The sequence below is a fragment of the Mauremys mutica genome, chromosome 9 (assembly GCF_020497125.1).
Source record: "Mauremys mutica isolate MM-2020 ecotype Southern chromosome 9, ASM2049712v1, whole genome shotgun sequence".
Classification (NCBI taxonomy): Eukaryota; Metazoa; Chordata; order Testudines; family Geoemydidae; genus Mauremys; species Mauremys mutica.
The window spans coordinates 28,428,244-28,452,113 of NC_059080.1; the positions used below are offsets into that span (position 1 = coordinate 28,428,244).

The 23,870-nt window shown below is 39.7% G+C and overlaps 1 protein-coding gene across 1 annotated transcript in view; it reads left to right on the top strand.

Moving 5' to 3' along the window:
* The window catches only part of LOC123377890 (connector enhancer of kinase suppressor of ras 2-like), a 474,233-nt gene that overhangs the window by 213,135 nt on the left and 237,228 nt on the right, over window positions 1–23,870 (top strand). Inside the window, exon 7 of the mRNA XM_045031225.1 lies at window positions 12,882–12,941. Within this exon, the coding sequence (XP_044887160.1) occupies window positions 12,882–12,941 (60 nt within the window). The remainder of the gene's footprint in view (window positions 1–12,881; window positions 12,942–23,870) is intronic.

Sequence of the window (23,870 nt, forward strand, 5' to 3'; positions counted from 1 at the left end):
CTTTTTGTAGAGGTCAGCATGGAGTAACAAATTGGCTTTTTGACTTCTTGAAACCTGAATTCAGATCCTGATTTGGCAGTTTCATTATTATCCCTGTCATTTACCTAAATTACACAGCCACCTCACAATATTGTAGGATGGTAGTTTCTAGTGAGGAACAGTGCAAGTCTGAATTAACAAATATCATATTTAAACCAAAACAATTGCAAAGATTTTTTTTTTACAAATGTTATAAACAAAAAACACTTCACCCAACACTGAAATGCAGCCTTCTATATGGTGAAATCTTTATTAGGCACACCAATACAATACATACTTTAGGTGAGAAGGTGAAGATGCTGTAATCAAAAGAGCTAGTGAGAATATAGATACATAAATTGTAATTACCATGGATGGTTGAACTTATTTTGCCTAATTCTGAAGGTGCTGGAATATTATAGGTTTGGAAGTTTCTTGCAAATGTCAGCATTCCTGGGTCCTTATTCTTCTTAGAAAAGATTGGAAAAAAGGAACAATGAAAGGGCAGAAAGGAAAAATCCTTTAGGATAATATAGGATGAAAAATAGAGTAGAGAATGGATTACAAATTGTTATTAGAATCTTTAATTATATGGTCACATTGTATTTTCCACAGGACCCCTGCCTCAGTCCATGCACGTATGCATGTAGGTTCCCAGACACTATTTACTACATATTAACCAGGTTCTGTACTGCAGTGGATTATTAATTTCTTGATGGGCATTTTTATGTCACTCTTCACTGTAGTATCTGTATGCTTCACAGACAGTAATAAGTTTAGCTTCACAACACCCTTGTGTGGTAAGGTGGTATTATTATCCCAGTTTTATAGGAACTGAACTCAGGCACAGAGAGATTAAGGTTAAAATTGTCAAATGTGTCCATTAATTTTGGATGCCCAGCTTGAGATGCCTAGGGCTTGATTTTGCAGAGTATTTACATTTTTATAGACCTATTTAAAGCACAGCATCTATTGACTTCATCTGTGAGTGCTCAGCACTTCTGCAAATCTGACTCCAGGCATCTGAGCACCCAGAAAATTAGTGGTCATCTATGAAAAATATGGTTTATGACTTGCTCTGCCTCTCTTAGGACCTCTGTGACTGAGGCAGAGATGGAATTCTTTTCTCGAAGGTGACTCTGACATTTTGGGGATTCACCCAGACTACTAAGAGGTTGTGCCATCACCTGCCCTGTAACCCTGGGAGTTTCTGTGCTGTGCATCTTTAGCTCAGATCCCTGACACCAGTAGCCTGCTTACAGCACAATAACCTCACTCTGGCTTCCACCAGCCTGGTTATTCCTTACAGGGTGACACCAACAGTTCTTCCAGCCTTGAGTCGCCCCAAAATCATCTCCCCTGCAGTGCTCAGTTCCTCTCACTATAGCTCCTTATCAATTTCGCTACTCCTTTAAAGAGACAGTACGCAGCACCAATCCAGCCTGTTAATTTGGCTGAGGATTTTATCCTTCACTTTGAAACACTGCACTTCTTCTTCGTATGGCTGATGTGGATGTAGAGCAACAACTGTAATTTTATATTTAGATGGTTAAGCCAGACAAATGCATCAGGAATAGCGGAGCATAATGCTGTGATGCCTCTTTCATATTTGTGGATCAATCATTGAGTCATTATATGATCCATAGTCTGTTCTGGGTGACCACAGTCATGCACTGGAGAGTTTTTAATTTTCCATTTGTGCATTAAGTACCCACAACAAGTAACACTTCACTGAGATGGCTATATGATAAAACAAGGTAAAATTTATTAATAAAGAACAGACATTTAAGTGATACCAAGTAGAAGGAATTGAGATAGAAATGGTTACAAACAAACCAAAGTAAAATTACGATTCTAAAACGAAAACCTAGTTTAACAAACTAGAGCATTTTCTTCAACATAGATTTCTCATTAGATCCACAGCATAGACATCTACCACTTGAGATAATGGAGTAACTGTAGTAAGCTCTGTGGTGTTTTTTTCCTTCTAAATGATCTTCAGCAAGAGAGACTTTTTAATGGATGTACTATTTTGTTAATATAAACCTGTTTGTGTAGTATTTTAATATTCTGACATGTGTAAGGGGAAGAATATTTTAAATATATATATACCATATAATCCCATTTTGCTAGCTTTTTCTTAGCCAAGGTATTCCTCACAGGCATGCCACTGGAGAATTAACTAGCTAGTAATTAACTAGCTAGCACTGTGAAGAAGCTGTCTCTAGTTTTTGGATCAATTTTTTAAAGGTGGCATTTGCAATTCCCATTTTAGGAATTATGCATCTAACTGGAGTTCTTCTCCTGCAAACACATTTTTCTTCTATAATCCCAATTTTGTTGACAGAGGGGGTTAGAAACACTGAAACTGGATGAGAGTTGGCACTGGGTAGGCAAGGAGAATGGGAGTAGGACCAGGAACCAGGGATGGGGAAGAGACAGAACTAGGACAGGGACAGGTTGTGGGGATGGGACACAAGGAATCAAGCTTGGGGAGGACAGGCAGAAGAGACTGTGACCAGAACAGTAAATTATTCTTCAGAACCTAAATGGAACCATTAGGAAAGAGATAGATATTATGACATTTTCTATCTTATTATCATTATATAAATCCATGGTACACTCACACCTTGAACACTGCATGCATTTCTGGTTGTCCCATTTCAAAAAAGATATATTAGAATTGGAAAAGGTACAGAGAAAGGCAACAAAAATTATTAAGGGTATGGAACAGCTTCCATTTGAGGATAGATTAAAAAGACTAGGACTTTTCAGCTTGGAAAAGAGATGACTAATGGGGGATCTGAAAGAGGTCTATAAAATCTTGAATGGTGTGAGGAAAGTGAATAAGGAAGTGTTATTTACCCTTCACATTACAGAAGAAATGGGATCACACAATGAAATTCATAGGCAGCAGGTTTAAAACAAACAAAAGGAAATACTTCACACAACACACAGTCACCTTGTGGAACTTGTTGCCAGGGGATGTTGTGAAGGCCACAACTATAACAGCTTTCAGAAAATAATTTGATAAGTTGTTGGAGGATAGGTCCATCAATGGCTATTAGCTAAGATGTTCAGGGATGCAACCCCAATGCTCTGGGTGTCCCTAGTCTGAGACTGCCAGAAGCTGAGAGTGGACAACAGGGGATGGATCATTTGATGATTACCTGTTCTGTTCTTTCCCTCTGAAGCACCTGGCATTGGCTGTTGTTGGAAGATAGGATACTGGGCTAGATGGACCATTGGTCTGACCCAGTATGGCCATTCCTATATAAATGGAAGTCAAGATTCTTGAGTCACACCATTCTTCTATGGGCAACTTGTAGGCTTCATCCTCATCTGTTGCTGGTCCACACAGGAGGATGACAACCTACTATGTTAGCAGTTACTCAGTTAGCTCAGTGTCCAAGGTTTGTGTGGTGGATCCAACCCTACTGATGACTCATGTGGGTGTCAATATGCTACATGATATTTTTTCCAGTTTTGATATTTAAAATAAAAAGGGGAAACAATATATACAAAAGCTACGTTAAAACAAAATTTTTAAGGTTGCAAAGTCAAGCACACAAAAGTTAGGAAATAGCAGAATTAAGGTTACTTATGCAACCTTAATTTGTCACCCTAGTGTATATACATTATGATGTCCAGAGCAGTGTAAGAAGTCCTTAGTGTGAATAAGGGCATCATAACAATTTATATTTTGTTTGTTTATGTTTATATCTCTCTATCTCAAGCCCCAAATGAATAGTTGGGAGAAAATCAGAATTTCTGAAAGATTCATCAAGCCTGCTTCTTCATTTTTATTGGCTCTGAAATCTCTCAGTCCACACCAGAGGCCCCTAACAATCCAGCCAGCAAAGCCAGGGAACACCAGACTTAACAATCCTTATAGATCTATGAAAAAAACCAAGCCTAACAGAAACATGTTCTATGGGATTTTAGGCTCTACTGGAGGGGATGACTTACAGATCTAAATGCTAGTTTTGGAATATTTTGTTTTCCTGGAGCACAGGTTCAAAGCTATGGAGGATTTGCTCATTTCTGCATTTCTCAAAGGTTAATAAACTGAGCTCCAAGTTGTTTACAGTAGATTTTTCAGGCAAAATCTCAATTACAAAGTACTGTCTGCTCTCTGTGGACATTAATGAGCCCAGGATGCATTTTGAAATAACAGGGATTTGCGCCAGTGTCATATGAATATTCCCTTCCTGTTACTGCTGTGAAGAGTCCTGCATTATGTAAGGATGTGATGCTGCTTCCATTAAAAAGCAAAACAAAACTTCTATTAACTATAATAATGCAGGACTAGGTGCCCTCTGTATGAAATTTATAATTTTAATGTACATTATAATTAATAATTATATTATAATTAATTTTATATTATAATTAATATAAAATTAATGTTTTTCTGTATAAATGTAAAATATTATTCCAGTTCACTCAGTTTTGGGTTACTGAGTCAATATGGCTGCTTTAAACCTTGCTTACAGCTGAAACATTTTACAAAGAATTTCCACCATTGTTCACACTTCTTCAACTCCAGCAGTATTAGCTAGCATTACAGGGGGAGGGATAGCTCCGTGGTTTGAGCATTGAGCACTGGCCTGATAAACCCAGGGTTGTGAGTTCAATTCTTGAGGGGGGGCCACTTAGGGGTCTGAGCCAAAATCAGTATTTGGGCCTGCTAGTGAAGGCAGGGGGCTGGACTCAATGACTCTTCAGGGTCCCTTCCAGTTCTAGGAGATGGGTATATCTCCATAAATTAAAAACAAGCAAAGGCTGGGGGCAAAAAGGACAATTGATGGTTCAATTTCTCAACTATCATATTTCATTAACACTATATTTTGGCATGGGATATATAGGTATGAATTGTAAGAATTTTTAAAAGATATATTTCTATTTTAACTAGGCTTCTTCATTATGGAATGTGCTTTATGTGGGAACATCTCAGTGGTAAAGCAGTGATAAACTCAATGAAGACAGATGGCCTGTTACATCTAGAGCAAGGTCCAGCTGTTCTGCCTAATTCTACCTGTGAATGTCAGTTTAACTAGGTGCTTTCTATTGGGTTTACAACATGTTAACAGAAGGTTTCTCAACAGTTCTAGAGTCCTTAAAAAAAGAAGTGCCTGAACACAGGGCAGTCAGAAGCCTTGGGGAGGGGTGGGCTCCTGCGGGAGGCCCATGGGAGCAAGGAGTGAGAGAGTGAGCAACGAGTGCAGAGACCACTTCTTCCTTGCCTTCTCCCTAAATGAGTCCTGCTCCTGCTTCCCGCACAGGACGGAAAGGAGCCACCCGACCCAGGACCAGCAGAAGTACTGGAACATGGTGAGGGCCGTGGTAGGGGAAAACCTGGGCTGACTGGGGAAGTAGCCACAGCTGAGCCACTAGGTGCAGAGGGAGAGAAGGGCCTGGCTGCCTGGGACTTGAGTAAGGTACCAGAGTAGAGCAGTGCTGGGGAATAGGGCAAGGGAGCCGGGGAGCTCCCTCCTGGAAAACCCCCAGGCTGCAGGCCTAGCCAAAGGCCTGAAAAGGTACTGGGGTTGCAGAGGTGCAGCCCACGGGTAGGTGGAGGCTGCAGGTTCAAACCCCCCTTGCCGATGATGAGTGATATGGACTGCAGTCTGCCCCAGAGTGCGGGGGCTAGATGAGGACTGGCAGTGAACACTGAGGCAAGGTGGGGATAGAAGGTGGGAATTCCCCTGGGAGGGGAGCCCAGAGAGTGGGGGTACTGCCAGGGGGCAGCACCCAAGAAATTATTGAACCTGGTGATGTTCTAAACAAAAAGAGCTCTCAATCATACTTGTAGCTGTTTCTATCATGGACTCAACAAACGTTCTAGGCTTCAGAGTGACACACACAGTGACAAGTATCGGGGGTAGCTGTGTTAGTCGGTATCCACAAAAACAACAAGGAGTCCGGTGGCACCTTAAAGACTAACAGATTTATTTGGGCATAAGCTTTCATGGGTAAAAAAACTCACTTCTTCAGATGCACACACAGTGACAATCCTAGAATCTTATTATGTAGATAAATAGGTGCCAAGTATTACTATACACAAGCTTATAAAAATAGGTTGTCATGATAAAAATGCTGTCCTTTTTAATTTAATTTTATTCACATTTGTCTTATTTCTGAAGTACAATTTTAAAAATTCTCTTTGTCTTCACATATTGTGAGAATAGTTTGCAAAAACAGGTGCAAGCTCATTTTTCTTTTGTGGAGATAAGGGATCAAAACTTTTTATAATACAGCCTCATTTTTCAGTGTTTGGGGGTTTATGCATGTAACTCCTCAAGCACAGAGAAGAGCATGTATTCATTTCTTTTATTCCCAGACTCACCAAGTTAAAGAGAATTGCATATATCAAAAGATACATTCATGTTCTACCTAGCCACACAATTAGTCCAAATTTGTGCAGATTTTGTAGCAAGAACAGTATATGCAAGATATAAAAAAACCAGTCAAACAAATTACCTCTCACTCGCATGGAACTGATTAAATCTAGGTCATAGGTATGGAAATGTAGAGGTGCAGCAGGCATGTGCATAATGTCTGATGTTTGTATTTGGGAGTTTGACATGCAAATTAAAATTCTGGAAGAGCAATTTTTTTTAAAGACAGATCCATGAAAATAAAGAGAGGATAATAACAAGGTTTTGTGATGCTTTACTTAATGTCAGGCAAACACTGGAATAATAAAAGCAGTATCTACTAACTTTTAAATCTGCAAGACTGAATAACTTGTACCTAAGAGTTTCAAAAGAATTGGCTGAGGATCTCTTTGAACTATCGATGCTGATTTTTAATAAATGTTGGCATGCTGGAGAAGTTTCAGAGGACTGGATATAAGCTAACATTGTGACAATATTTTTTAAGAAAAAGCATAAATAGGATGATCAGGGTAATTATAAGCTGATTAGTCTGCTGGGAAAAATTGTGGAATGACTGATACAGGATTCTATCATAAAGAATTAAAGGATGGTAACATAATTAATGTGAATCAACAGTCAACAAATTCAGGCTAGAAATAAGGCACACATTTTTAATAGTGAAAGTAATTTTACTTTTGGAAAAGTGTACTTAGGGATGCGATGGATTTCCATCACTGGAAGCCTTTTAAATCAAGACTGGATGTCCGTCGGTAAGATGTACTTTAGCTCAACAAGAAGTTATGGGTTTGTTGCAGAAAATACTGGGTGATATGTATGGTTTATGTGTTGCAGGAGGTTAGACTAGATGATCAGAATGGTATGTTCTGGCCTTTAAGTCTGAGAGTCTGTGGACATAGATCTGTGGGAAGTAGGTCTTGTCAAACAGCCTTTACAGTATATCATTTTTTGATGAGATTACAATTTTGGTTGATAATGCTGTGTTTGTCTATTATGTGTTGACATAATATACTGAGACTTTGGTAAGGCATGTGACTTTAAGCTGCCTGATGTTCTGATTAAAAAAATTAGCTGTGTACAAAATCAATGTAGCACTTAATTAAATAGATTAAAAACTGTCTAACTGATATAAAAATAAAGTTGTTAATGGAGAATCATTATAGTGTTTCTAGTTGGGTCTCACTGGAATCTATTCTTGGCCCAATGATATTAATGATCTTTATCAATGATCAGAAAGGAAATTATAAAAACTTTGCTGGTAAGGTTTGCAGATAACACAAATATTAGTAAGGTGGTAAATAATAAATGACAGGTGAGTTATATAGAATGTTATGGATTGATGATAAACTGGGTTCATTCAAACAACATGCATTTAATATAGCCAAATTTACAGTCCAACATCTAGGAACAAAGAATGTGGGTCACACATACAGGATGGGGGACTGTATCAATAGGCTTGCTTATTGAGCAGGGCATCTCACTGGAAGCACATGACACCAGTGCTCTGGGAGCTGCACTGGCAGCCCATTGGTCTCCAGCAGAGGTGATCCATGGGGGGCATGCTGGGTCACGTGCCCTCCAGATTCATTGCTTGATTTGTCCTAAAGCCAGCTGCCCTCACTCTGTCCCACCACTATCAACAGGCATGAGTCATTTCTGGTCTCTGGATGGAGTTTAGGATGTTGGTTTGTGACCTATAAATTGCTAAATGACACGTAACTGGCCTTGCTGATAGACTGCCTCTCTCCTCAGGCCATACTGCTCAGCCACGGTCAGGAGGGGCACTTGAGCTGGATCTTCCTAGTTATCAAAGAGAGGGGCAGATGGTAGGGAGCTTTCTGTGAGAGCTCTGAGACTGTGAAACTTGCTCACCCATTGTTAGGAAATGGCCGAGGGTATGTTTTTTAGATGATGAAATGGCTGGCTGTATTCCTGTGGAACTGATTTCATTTAATTTAATTTACTGTATAATTAATTATGTTAAGGCACCTAGACTCTTGGATAGGCATCTTGTCTAAATCTAAATAAACAAAAAAAAATCCTAGAAAGTAGTGACTCTTAAGAGGACTTAGGGGTCATAGTGAATAAGCAACGGACATGAGCTCCCCATGTGATGATGTGACTAAGAGAGCTAATGTGAACTTTGTAAGTAGAAACAGGAGAATATTGAGTAGAAGTATGGTGAAGTTATTACCTTTTTATATGGCATTGGTCTTTAAATCCGTATTTCATGTCTTTCTTTAAAATATGCTTTAGGTGAACCTGATCAACCTTATAGGCTTGATGTAGAAATTAATGGGTAAAATTCTGTGTGTTATACAAACGGTCAGCTTAGGATAGATGATCATAATGGTCCCTTCTGGTCTTAACATCTATAAATCTTTGTAGAAAATGTCAGTTTCCATTAATTATATCAAGACTAAGCTTGGCTTTTAAGCTTCAAATGAGTGATGTCCAGTAAAAATACATGATGCTGTTCATAAAGAAAAAAAGAGGAAATAAAATTGACCTTATTGCCTAAGAAATACAAGAGTATTAGAAGTAGATAGGTTGACTTGTCTGCTCTTGCTCCTAATAGCTATTTATCTAGCTGCCATTTGTGAGGTGATGTACTGCCCTTCCAGGTTTCAGGCACAGAAATCATATGGACTTGAAGTATTCCATCCCAAACTGTTCTCAAGGAAAAAAAATGCAAAACATTACAATTATACCTACAACAGGTATATAGTTAGATTCAACAGAGATGAATAAACTGGGTGACATAAAAGATTGTCTTCATTACAACGCCTTAAGCTCAACAGCCTGCTGATCTTCTCTTGGAAGAGCAATGGGAGGTCAGAGGCACAAACTTCAGAGCCTAGAGGAAGGTGTCTTGGCCAAATAGGTGGAGGGAGTAGTATATCTTTATCTTCTTTAACACTTTCTTTCTTATTTTTCTTTCTACTCTTACTGACAGAAGGAAGCACTAAGCATTGGACCTAATATGTTTTAGTTGCATTTTGTTCTTTAAAAGATCTTTTAAATATAGAACCCCAGAAATACGGAGACTTGGCTGTAAACCAGAACCCAGAGTTCCTGGTGTCTGTGGGTACATCTCCATGGGGATAAAAGCCACACAGCATGGCCACAGCTGGTCTGGATCAGCTGAATCGGGCTTGTGGGGCTTGGGCTGTGGGGCTAAAAATTGCTCTGTGGATGTTTGGGCTCAGGCTCACAAGGTTCCAGAGTTCGGGCTGCAGCCCAAGCTTGAACGTCCACATAGCACCTTTTCAGCCCTGGAGCCAAAGCCCAGTGAGCCCAAGTCACTTGACCCAGGCCAGCTGTGGGTTTTTTATCCCGGTGTAGACACACCCTGTTTGTACAGCTAACCCAGGCAGTGCTGAACCATCCACCATGGAACTTGCAGTAAAATAGCAATTTTTCTTGGGTACATCAGTGGTCTGCAATGTCTGTTAATAAGGATAGGGGTCTCAGAATCACTTTTTGGAGCCCACCAATTGTCATCATGTTCTAGGGGTATGTCTACACTACCTACTGGATCGGCAGGTAGCAATCGGTTTATCGGGGATCGATATATCGCGTCTTATCTAGACGCGATATATCGATCCCTGAACGCGCTCCTGTCGACTCCAGAACTCCACCAGTGTGAGCGGCGGTAGCAGAGTCAACAGGGGGAGCTGCGGCCGTCGATCCCGCGCCGTGAGGATGGGAGATAAGTCGAAATAAGATACTTCGACTTCAGATACGCTATTCATGTAGCTGAAGTTGTGTATCTTACATCGCCCCCACCCCTTAGTGTAGACCAGGCCTAACAGTATGTTGCAACATGTTGACATTTATGCTGTGATGTTCCAAGAGAAGAATTGGTCTCAGTGAGAGTTGATCCTGAAGCAGAATTCCAAACATCAGAGCATTCTTTCTACTTTTTCTGTTTGTCAGTAGCCAAGCAGAGGAGTTGACAGTCTATCACAAACGTGAAACGGAAATAGTATTTCTGTGAATCACAGTATTTTGCAGTACCAAATCCATATATATTTAACTCAGTTAAATTAACATATTTCTTTCATTTTTAAAGAAAGTTTAATACAGCAGAATATCATCCTTTTTGTGGTACTCATTTTTAGTTTGAGAGTTAATTCCTGATCTGACAATCTTTACTATATGGAGTAGTCCTTACTAATGAGATTAGTTCTGTTGGAGTCAATAGGACTACAGAAAAGAGTAAGAATAAGGGCTTGTCATAGTGGGTCTTGGATAGCAAAGTAACTATAATTCCTAGTCTTCCTAAGCAGGACATTCAATGGAAAAATTGCTGTGTCAGGACCCTAGCACTGAACGCATGTCTCTCAGATGGTATCTTTAGCCATTGTACCATGGAAATACATCAAACTGCTGCCCCAACCAACAGCCTCAGTGCTAAAGGCCTACAGGCCCACAGCAGCCAGGTACCTGATTGGATGGACAGGCAGTACTCTCATTGGGTGCCTGGGCTATATAAAGCCCCCAACAGGAAGAGGAAGCTGTCTGAGCGACAGACCATTGCCTGCTGATTAGACCACCTTGCCATGCTTCTCTGCCTGAGCCTGCCTTGCTGTTTTAAAGAAAAATGCTGCCATGTTGCCTGACCTCGACTCCCCAACTCACTGACCCAGCCCCTTAGATTGGATCTTCTGGCTGCTGAGAATGATGACAGTTGCGCCAGACTGCCTCCAATACAGATTGACCTGTTGGCTACACGCACCCTTGACTACGGCTCTGGACTGCCCCCTAGCCCACCTTGGCCACTAGGTATTACAAGAAGTTGGCAAACCACATCAGTTGGCAACAGTTCAGCTGCTGTCAATATCATTTCCTTCCCTAAAAGTATAACTTGTGATTAATAAATATTTTATGCAAGCAAAACTTCTTTGACAAAAGTATCAAATTCATGATCGACATCTTAGTAAACTATGAACTATTTTTGTTTTGTTTTTAAAGCAAGTAAAATATCCTAGGTACTTTGGAATTATTTTGCAACATTTATGGAGAAAATTGATTCCCCCCCGTCCTCTTATGTCACAATGTTGGTATTGTACAGAGTGGAATAGAATGGTTTTCTAGGTTGATTTTCATACTCTGAAATAACTTTATGAAGCAGTAATTTTGTTAATGGCAATGCAATAGTAATGTAATACACCCAATATGGCAGCTATATATTATGCATTCAGCAATAACTTTAAAACATCATTGAAAACTGTAACCTATTTATTGGTACTGGAGAGAGAGAATATTGGCTAGAAGGACACACAGGATATCCCTTTTCAAAAAATGTGAATACAGCTAGTTGAAAATTATCCAGCTAAGCTGTTTATCGATAGAAATTTGAGGTTTGACTAAATTAAATATTTTGGTCAAAAAGAACCCCCAAAATATTTTGATTTGAGTGGGCTGCTGCAGTTCCTCATGGGACTTGTCCTCAGTTGTCTCATATTCTCTGGCCAGGTTTCCCAGACAGAGACAATCTCCTATGATGAACATTGGCCATGTGACTCCCATGATGCACTGCTTCCCCTCACCAAGAGAGAGGACCATTTTTCATCTTGAGAGATGTAGTCCTAACAGGGAACCCAGCATATAGCGAAGAGCAGGGGTGAAGGGAAGGCATGAGGCACCCAGACTTACAACTCTTATGAGGCAGCACAACAACATATTGGAATAAAATTTCTTGCTAAAGTATTCAGATTTTTATTTATTTGTTTGTTTATTTAAACCAGCAAGTCTAAATTTTTCATGGCGGTAGGAGGGACATTTTTGACCTCTTCTGGTTGTGAGGCTTTTAACTTTACTTGAACAGCAGAAGGGACTTCAGAATCCTTCAAAAGAGGATGATTTAACAGCACATTTCTACCTTGTCAGCATTAAGATGAAAGCTTACGTGACACTTTTATTAAGAGGCAAGAGTGCTAGCTGCTGAACCTTACTGACACATCAGGCTTTATCTAGTTTTATTTTTTACTGAATCAATAGACCTCTGGAGTATGGGCTATTTAAGTTTAAAGCCTCTATTTCTGCGCTTTACCTGGGTTCTGACAACTTTAGTTCTTTTTTTGAGATTAGTAAAGTAACAAACTACTGTGTGTTTCAGATGCCAAAATGAGTCCAGATTCTCCTATCATGTTAGTTGTTAAATCCTGTCCAAAAAAATTCTTATCCGCTGATGCTGGAATTAATGGAGGTGCATTTGAAGGAAACATGTATTTTTATATTGACTCTTAATATGTTTTTGTTTTAATTTTGTTTTGCAAATTGTATTCAACCACAGTTTGCTCTAGTGCCATTGACTTTAATCCAGAACAAGCATTCTTCCAACATCATTTGTTTGTTTCTTGCAGTATTAAAGAGCTAGTTTTTTTGTTTTTTTGCGGGGGGTTTTTGGTAGCAGTAACTACTCACAGATACTAATTATTCCTTCTCTTGCCATTTCTTTAGGGGATGTATATCAAGTCAACATATGATGGGCTGCATGTAATCACTGGGACTACTGAAAATGTAAGATGCTTTATTCCAATGAGACCTGTTTATTACACCTACAGTTAGTAAGAAACATGTATCCACGATAGAGTTCATATTATGAAGATTTGTTTTAAATCAAGCCACTGTTTGTTAATGCTTTAATTTTTTTGAGTATCTTCATTATTATGTAAAAAATATATATACAGCAGATGCCGCTTAATAGCAATCCTGATATTAACAACTTCTAGTTAATAGCAATGTTTTGCTGGGTGCCAGTCCTGTCCCATTGACTTTAATGTTAGTAGGATTTGGATATTGGCAACAGGCATGCCCCTTATTGACAGCTTTTTTACATGTCTTCCCTGGCTGCAGCCCCACACACCTGTCTGCAGCCGGGAGGGGAGTCCCACCTGTTGGCCCCCATCACACTTCCCTAATGAGCTTGTGTACACAATTTCCCACTAGCAAATGTTTGCTTTTATAGGAGATACATTTTTCTCACATGATGTTCATTGTTGTCATCAATCTTGTATAATTTCTGTCATGTCAAAATGTCAGTCTTCTAAATCATGACTAAAGAGATCTTCTGCCTGTTCTGGATCAATTTCTATGCATAATCAAGGGCAATTGCTATCCATTTTTAAAGACTTTGTTAACCCATGTGTTGACAGAAAATCATGTAGTAAATATAAATCAGACTCGGTAATTTCTGATTCTATATTTTATAGACTTTATCAAGCTTGGCTAGAAATGCCTCTTAGGTAATTTCTTAATATGTCCAAATACTAACCTGAACCTTTTCTTAAAAAAAAATATAGTTTTAATATAACTGTCCAAGCACTGATCATCACACACCTGGATTACTGTAATCACCTCCTCTGCCCTTAATCCCTGCATTCTTTCCCCCTTTAAATCCATTCAACAGGCTGTTAAAATCATTTTCCTAATCCATCATTCTGACTGTCACCCCCTCTCTGTCTTTCACTACATCAGAACATGCTTCTCCTTACAAATGAGAGAAACTCCCAGACAAAATCGATAAAACCGGCACCTAAGCCTCCTTCAAGTCCCTCCTCTAAACCTGCTTCTTCCCTAGTGCATCAGGAATGGCTTGGCAGGTGGAGAGTTGTGATTGTTGCTGCTGATTGTCTGATAATCAATGCACACATCCTGCTTTTTTAACCCTTTCTCTCCTGCTCCACAATCTGACCCACTGTTTGTCATCTCTACCTATTATGTGTTGTCCTTTGGATTGTAAACTTTCACTTTCTATATGTTTGTACAGCCCATAGCACAATAAGGCCCTAACCAAAAACCTAGACGATATGGCATTAGAAAAGTTAAATATTAATGATATATGAAAAATATTCTACTTAGTAAACCTTCATTGTATTCAGAGCGTTAGCTAAAACAGAATGGAGTGGATGACAAACTTTCTTACGTTGTCCATTAGTTAATTTTCCCAGTGAATCTCTTCTGTGAGTGTTGTGTAAGTTGGCTATTTTATATAGAGACTTCATGCTAAGAATTTGGCATGTGCCTCACTCTATATTTAGTAGTGATGTACTGTAAGCTAGTATTAATGTATATATTTTATTATATCATAATTATTTCTACACTTAGTAGTGATATACTGTAGACTAGAGTTGCCAGCTCTGACTGAAGCTATTCTGGGAGATTTTTTCCCCAACATGAGATAATGTAATTTTCTTAAAATATCCTATTAAAATTGCTTTCAATAGTTACCAGGAGATTGATGCCAATTCCGGGAAATTCCAAGCCAATCCTGGAGGGTTGGCAACCCTATTGTAGACTAGTACTTTCCAAACTACTGAGAAAAGATAAATGAGTGTCTCTTTCTTTCACAACTAACATGAGACACAAATATGTTTTCCTGGTCATTAAGAAGGCCAACTGTAATATGGAGCAGTCACAGGGTGACACTGGCCCTTTAAGAGGAAGCAGCACCAGAGTACCTGTGCCTAGTCAGCTGACCCCAGTTAGGTTTAAAAGCAGGCATCAGATCAGTTGTGTACCCAGGCAATGTTGTGAAAGTATTGAGGCATATTTACAGATAGAGGAGAAGGGTTCAAGGTAAAGTAGAATACTAAACTGATTGATGTTTAGATTAGGGTTGGTAAAGCATAAAAAGGGCAAGACTTGGTGTATGTGTCTGTGTGTGAGACAGACAGAGAGAGTAGATGGAATTTGTTTTGCTCCTTTTTCCTGAGAGAAGTATTTCTGTTTTTGAGATGAAGCCTTAGTTTCTTTGCCACAGACAAGCAGAAAAGGTGTATAAGTATGAATTATTTAAGGCATTTAAAGATATGTAAGTTGAAAGCTATCCATGTACTCAAGGCACTTAAAGTTTGAAGATCATGATAAGATGACTTAGTGAGAAGATAGACTGAGAAGCACAGTCATGTGAAAACTGAAATTTATGGGACTCCAAAAATCTTTATGCAGTTTATGGAGTCACCGCTGAAGACTGATAAAGAATGCATGATAGGAATAGAACTATTCAAGGAGGGGTGCAGGAGATGTTATAACAAAGTAGGATGATTCTGAATTGAATGATGGAAATGAATTCGTCACATTTGTCATGGGAAAGGCTGTGATAAGATGGCAACTTGTATTGGTGGAGAAAATTGTTGTTTAATTGCTTACAGAAAATTCCAAAGAAAATTTTAGCTGCAGTAAGCTGTGTGCACTTCCTTTTTGAAGTGAACCATTCCTGATAAAATTGGATTAGGTGAGGTGAAGTTAAGCTTGCCCTCAGATAGGCACCATTGTATCCTCACTTTGTCCATCAACTGCCATAAAGATATGGAAGAGGTGAGAGGGAATGTTGTAATTAATTAATTAAATTTCATCTTGCTGTATTCTCAGCAATATTAGACACATCAGATAAAGGTACACAGAGATGTAGTTGAATGCTTTTGAAAAACACATCTGTGTAAGTCAATGGAACTAATCATGGAATGAGGCACTATTGAACGTGACTAAGGATGACAATCTGGCCTGCAATAATTAAGACTAAATCAGAAAAATTTGTAGCTTCCAAATTCCTACCTGTTGCTTATCTCATAATTTATAATTAAAGGTTTCAGAAAGGAGCATGGTTTCAGCCATGAAATCCTAATAAATGTGAATTATGACTGATGAGGAACCATCTCTCCCACTGTTCAGTTAGTTAATACTTTAGAATAGCATCAGTCATAAATCTTTCTGCCGACATACAGCTGTGTAAAGCCCTGAACAACAGTATTCAAACTCTATAAAGCAAATATTGAAGTTATGCCTTACTAGTGCTCAGACTGAAAAAATAAAAATGCTGCTAATAATTAGCTGAAGACAGTAGGGCAAAGGCCAGTGTGGCATGTTGTCCCATACCAGTGTAATTCTACCCAGGATTGGTTAATTTTTAATGTGACATTAAGTAATGAATTGTCAGAGAAATCCACAAGAGCAAAGAAAATTGTAGTTTAAAGATTAAATTTTCACTGTTTACCCATAACAGCGCTCTGTGTACTACGCACCTATACCAGCCTCCCCTCCATTACCGCAGCATAGAGCGTGTGTCAGGAGGATAGTTCTTAGTTGATGCATGGTCCCTTAGGAAGCAGAGCCAGTTGTTGTCTTAAAGCTGCATGAGAGCTGAGGTCAGGGCAGCTTGAGAATCAGGCAGCTATAACCAGCTTCTTCCCTATCCAGGCGCCCTTGGCAAAGGGAAGAAACTGGCTCCTAAAATAGGGAGGAATTATTTAGGGTGGGTGAAAGGAATAGAACAAGTAATTAATACAACGAAAATGAGCAAAAGAAACCTTTGACAGTGTATCAGGAAAATTTTCCTAATGGTGTGAGATTTAGTCTAACATTGGATAATCTCCCAAGGGAAGTAGTGAAAGCCTCATTGCTGGAGTCATTTAAAACTGGACTGAACAAAATTGTCGGAAAGTACTGTTCTGTGTGCTAGTAGGGAGATAGATCATATAAACTAATTGGACTTCTCCATCTCTATTTTCTATTACTCTGTATTTTATGGATTAATTGTATATTGGTTTTTAATTGCTTGGACCTAAAAATGCATAACTAAGATAAATCCAAAGACTCTTGAGTTTTATGACAACTAACATTAGAATAGATTTTAGAGCTAAAATATAGGGTGTGGGGGAATCATACTAAGCTTAAATAATCTCTGTCATTTTGGAATTGTTTAAAGAAAAGCCTTTTATATTTAAAATACATTTGTTAATGTAAAATTAGCAACTTTCTAACAAACAAAAGGCTAAAGAGAAAATTCCTCTGTAAGCAACTTGTTGTTTGTGATATAATCAGTGGGGGAAAGTGGTGGGGGAAGAGATACTAATGAAGTTTTCAAATCCTGCTACTTGTTTCAGCTCTTCCCTCATGATAGTAAAGTAACCTACTACAGACCCTTACACTTCACTAGTTAATGATTTTTCATTAAAATAAGCTTTATATTCACAAACACAAAATATTAGTGCACCTTGGCTGAAAAAAAAGGCAAATTTCAGAGGCCTGGCAGCAGCTCAGTTTCCATTGTTGGAAAGATATTGATATCACAGAGTCTGTAGGGTGTAATTTATTTATACAGTGTTCTAATCTACACTGGATGTATGAATCCTATATGCAGTGTTGTTATAACCATATTGGACCCAGAATATTAGAGAGACAAGGTGGGTGAGGTAATAATTTTTTATTATACCATTTTCTGCTGGTGAGAGAGACAAGCTTTTGAGTTTCCATAGAGCAACCTAAAGAAGAGCTCTGTGTAATCTCGAAAGCTTGTCTCTATCAAAAATAGTAATTGGTCTAATAAAAGATATTACCTCACCCACCTTTTCTCTCCATATGAATCCTGTAATTCTTAAACTAAGAAAGACCAAACAGCACTCTGGCAACTCTGAATCTAACTCAGGCTAATGGGAGTACTGCCAATAGTATACTTCATTATTATTATGAATAACTTTCAATTTATTTATTACTTGTCAAGTTCCAAAAATTGTACCTGGCACCTCACAAAACAAAGATTTGGACCCTACCGTGAAGAGCATGCAGTCTAAATTTGACATGATACAAGAAGTGGGGGTCATCTACAGACAAGAAAGAAGGGCATGAGAGAGGCCTAATGTGACAGTAAGATCACATGGTGACTCAGGAGGTGATCTGTTATGATGTTTTAATTATATTTTCTCCCCCCCACACATACACTTCAGAGAGGTGAGACAACAGAGTTAGTCTTTAGGAGTGATTTAAATAAGTCTTGTCAAGCAGAACATAAGAATGGCAGTACTGGGTCAGACCAAAGGTCCATCCAGCCCAGTATCCTGTCTACCGACAGTGGCCAATGCCAGGTGCCCCAGAGGGAGTGAACGTAACAGGTAATGATCAATTGATCTCTCTCCTGCCGTCCATCACCATCCTCTGACAAACAGAGGCTAGGGACACCATTCCTTACCTATCCTGGCTAATAGTCATTAATGGACTTAACCTCCATGAATTTATTCAGTTCTCTTTTAAACCCTGTTATAGTCCTAGCCTTCACAACCACCTCAGGCAAGGAGTTCCACAAGCTGACTGTGCACTGTGTGAAGAAGAACTTCCTTTTATTTGTTTTAAACCTGCTGCCTATTAATTTCATTTGGTGGCCCCTAGTTCTTATATTATGGGAACAAGTAAATAACTTTTCCTTATTCACTTTCTCCACATCACTCATGATTTTATATACCTCTATCATATTCCCCTTTAGTCTCCTCTTTTCCAAGCTGAAGAGTCCTAGCCTCTTTAATCATTCCTCATATGGGACCTGTTCCAAATCCCTAATCATTTTAGTTGCCCTTTTCTGAACCTTTTCTAATGTCAGTATATCTTTTTTGAGATGAGGAGACCACATCTGTACTCAGTATTCAAGATGTGGGCGGACCATGGATTTATAGAAGGGCAATAAGATATTCTCCATCTTATTCTCTATCCCCTTTTTAATGATTCCTAACATCCTGTTTGCTTTTTTGACTGCCGCTGCACACTGCGTAGATGTCTTCAAAGAACTATCCACTATGACTCCAAGATCTTTTTCCTGATTAGTTGTAGCTAAATTAGCCCCCATCATATTGTATGTATAGTTGGGGTTATTTTTCCCAAGGGGCATGTAGATGTGCGGACTCACCCCTGCAGCGCCTCCTGCTGGTGACTCCTGGGAATTAGCTCACTTCCAGTCAGGAGCACCCTCTTCAGGCCGGTGATCCACCTGTCCTCAGGCCCCCCATGTCCCTTCCTGGACTCCAGTGCCCTTTTAACTGGGGTGCTGCCCCCTAGCAGTACCCCACCAATCTGGGTCTCCCCTCCCTGGGGAACCCCCAACCCACTATGCCTCAGTTTTGGCTACTGCCCAGTCTCCATCTAGTCCCCGTTCACTGGGGCAGACTGCAGTATCAGCCACTCATCACAGGCAAAGGGGTTTGGACCTGCTGCCTTTGCCAACCCCTGGGCTGCCCCCTGCAACCCCTAGTACCTCTTGGCCTTATGCTAGGCAGCAGCCTGGGGCTTTCCAGGCAGGAGCTCCCCAGCCTTTCTGCCTTTCCCCAGCCCTGCTTCACCCAGGTACCCTGTGTCTAGCTCCTTGCAGCCAGGCACGTCTCCCTCTACAGCCAGAGAGAGACTGACTGGGCTCCTGGCTCACTGCCTCTTATAGGGGCCAGCTGGGCCTGATTGGGGCATGGCCACAGCTGAGCCTGCTTTCTCCCAATCAGCCCAGGCTTCTTTCCCCAGCCACAGCCCTCTCCTGGGCTGTTTTAAGCCCCAAAGGGCAGGGGCAGGTAACCACTCTGCTACAGTGCATTACTTTACATTCATCCACATTAAGTTTCATTTGTCATTTTGTTGCTCAATCACTTAGTTTTGTGAGATCTTTTGAAGTTCTTCACAGTCTGCTTTGGTCTTAACTATCTTGAGCAGTTTAGTATCATCTGCAAACTTTGCCACCTCACTTTTTACACCTTTCTCCAGATCATTTATGAATAAGTTGAATAGGATTGGTCCTAGGACTGACCTTTGGGGAACACCACTACTTACCCCTCTCCATTCTGAAAATTTACCATTTATTCCTATCCTTTGTTCTCTGTCTTTTAACCAGTTCTCAATCCATGAAAGGATCTTTCCTCTTATCCCATGACAGCTTAATTTATGTAAGAGCCTTTGGTGAGGGACCTTGTCAAAGGCTTTCTGGAAATCTAAGTACACTATGTCCACTGGATCCCCCTTGTCCACATGTTTGTTGACCTCTTCAAAGAACTGTAATAGATTAGTAAGACATGATTAGTTGTAGCTAAATTAGCCCCCTTCATATCAGCGTGGGCCGAGGGATGTGCTGGCCGTGGCTTCCCACAGCCCCCATTGGCCTGGAGCAGCAAACCGCATCCAGTGGGAACCGCGATCGGCCGAACCTGCAGACGCGGCAGGTAAACAAACTAGCCCAGGCTGCCAGGGTGCTTACCCTGGTGAGCTGCGTGCCAGAGGTTGCCGACCCCTGCTCTAGTCACTGTACCTTTTAATTTCTGTTTAACTAACCCCCTCATTTTTGCATGGTTCCCCTTTCTGAAGTTAAATGACACAGAGTTGGGCTGTTGAGGTGTTCTTCCCACCACAGGAATGTTAAAATTTATTATATTATGGTCACTATTTCCAAGCAGTCCCGTTATAGTTACCTCTTGCTCCACTCAGGACTAAATCAAGAATTGCCTCTCCCCTGGCGGGTTCCTGTACCAGCTGTTCCAAGAAGCAGTCATTTAAAGTTTCGAGAAATTTTGTCTCTGCATTTCATCCTGAGGTGACATGTTCCCAGTCAATATGGGGATAATTGAAATCCCCCACTATTATTCAGTCTTTATTTTGATAGCCTCTCTAATCTCCCTTAGCATTTCATCATCACTATCACTGTCCTGGTCAGGTGATTGATAATAGATCCCTAATGTTATATTCTTACTAGAGCATGAAATTACTATCCATAGAGATTCTATGGAACATGTGGATTCACTTAAGATTTTTACTTCATTTGATTCTACGTTTTCTTTCACATATAGTGCCACTCCCCTGCCCCCACACGACCTTTTCTGTCCTTCCGATATATTTTGTACCCTGGAATGTTTGTGTCCCATTAATTGTCCTCACTCCACCAGGTTTCTGTGATGCCTATTATATCAATATCCTCCTTTATCGAGGCACTCTATGTTCACCATCTTATTATTTAGACTTCTAGCATTTGTGTACAAGCACTTTAAAAACTTGTCACTGTTTATTTGTCTGCTCTTTTCTGATGTGTCGGATTCTTTTTTATGTGAATGTTTCTTGTCTGATCTGGCCCCTACTTTATCCTCTTCCATCCTCACCTCCTGACTAAAACCTAGAGAATCTCTATCAATAGACTCTCCTCTAAGAGAAGTCTCTGTCCGATCCACGTGCTCTTCTGCAGCAGTCGGCTTTGAGCAGGGAGTCTAAATCAAAGGGACAACATGAAAGAGGGGTTTGTGTGTAAGTGTAATATATATTATGGAAGCACCAGTTATGGCTCCATAGTTAAAGTGGAGGTGAGTTTTATACTTTGACACCTTGAGAAAAAAAAATCTAATATATTTTTAAAAATCAGTTTAAACTAATCTGGGACTACAAACACCAAATATTGCCTCAATCATAATTGCGTGGTTATTGCATGGCACCAATACAGGGCACAGTTAATGTTGCTTGGGTGCCCTAACTGTGCATTTCTATACTTAATATATCTATAATTCTTTTAAGAGTAGCCTTAACTCTGAATTGACTAGGTTTGCAATGTTTGGGGATAATTATAACATCCCTGTTAATGTATTTTACTCTAAATTACTGATAAATTCTTTCAACCTTTATTTCATCTTAACATAGTATTTGTATCTGAGAATATGTGTAAATACACACAAACATTGTTGTTAAACAGTTTAGTTTGCCATACACACAACATGCTTGACGCTGAACTGAAAAACAAGGAAATGAAAAGTTAAGCAAATAAATACCCTCTACTGGCAGTACATAGCCTCCACTCACAGGCACACATCCTACCATTACCACTTGTTCAACACCCACAAAAACCTTAACTCTGCCCCCTGAGGGGTCTCCTTTACCAAACTACCCTCCCGTCACACCAGACTACTCCTCAACTTTCTCTTCCTCAATACTCCCTTCGCTATATCTCCATCCCACTAATTGTGGATGTTTGATGTATCTAATCAGATATGCTGTAGTCCTGAAGCAGTGAGAAATAAAGGAAAGTAGAGGAGACTCTTATCTAAGGAGACTTTGTAGACTAAAGACTACTTACATGTTACATAATAGCTGAACATTATGAAGAAGGTTCCCTATCCAAATCCACTCCTAAGAATCAGAGAAAGATCCTGCTCATTTGTTCAGTGACTGCTATTTGGGGTTGACTTTATGTAGCCAATATGATGTAATAATAAAGGAACGGACAATCTCTGAACATAAAAAGAGATATGTTCCCATTGTGACAATACCAAACCTTTAAATTAGTCTAGTTTAGATGGTTTGCCATATCATGTTCCTAGATCTAATAAGAGCAGATATTTACTGAAGTAAACAGGAGACTGGACAACCTATGCAGCAGTGGCAATGGTGCTGTAAGCTAAGTCAATGAAATATACTTTTGTAAAATAATGGAATTATTAGATGGTTAGTGGTAATCTGTAGGGCTAATATAGTGGTATTATGCAAGAGGTCTCTGAGCTGGTGAAGTGCTGGTTCAACAACAAATTGTTGTCAGTCCACAAATTTTCTCCTCAAAGTTTATTTTTGAGGGTTTTTTTAGAGTGCATTGATTATAATAATAGCGTTATATTAGAGCACATTGGTGGCTGCCAGTAGGCAAATTTTGATCTATAGGCAATCACAGACCTTGTTGAAGCTGATGGCGGGTGGAGGGGTACTAGCCATCCTTTATTCAGGAAAAATGTAAGAAGCCTGTAAGCTCCTTTCTGGAGTAAGATAGTCTCTTGGGCATTGTTTTCTATTGTTTCAGACTAAGCCACATGCAAGGTTGATCAGAACCTGAATTATCTGGGTGGAGAGGTTTTCCCTGGTGGCTGATTGAGAATGTAGGGTCTGTGTGTGTCAGAAACATCCAGAATAGAAGCATAAATTATCAGAAAGCCAGGAGAGAGTTGCCAGAAAATCCAGGAGACATCCAGAAAAGTACTGGTAACATAGCTCTAGGAGGAAGCCAAGAGAGAGAGAGCTGCTTTGGGGCAGCTGAAAAGAGCCTAGGAATTTTGAGCAAGGAAACTGCCTCCTGTTGTTAATTTCCACTGTGTTCAGGGAAACAGAACCTTGTGTACCTTCTTTGTAGAAAATAGGTTTGCATCAAAGAAATACCTGACTCTCTCATCAATTTCTCCTCTTAACAGCAAAAAGACCCTGAATATTGGCTAGCTGCTCAGGCCAAAAGGGGGAAAATAGAAATAAAAAATAAATTAATGTACATAACCAAAATCCTCATCTCCCAGCATCTCTTAAAACCCATTCCTGTAATAACTAGGTGTGGTGAGTTTTACCTTCTCAATAGTTTTCCACTTTCAAAATATCAGGTAGCTCTTCTAATGGACTATTTTGTTAGTCCCCAGCTATGCCTTATTGCTTGCCCTCATCACTTATGGGAGGTCTCAGATACTGGATACTCAGATATTATGGTGATAGGCATGGTGTAAAAACTTGAATAGAAAGTCTGTGTTAACAAGCAGTCAACTTTCTGTTTGCTGAAAAGCAAGTATGGCTTCCATATGCTAGACAACTCCTACAGTGATCACCCTTTATAAAATTTCCATTTTCACCTTAGATGCATAAAGTCACCCATTATTTTGCAGTTTTATCTTAAATTCTGAGCATAGGGCAGGTCTACACTAA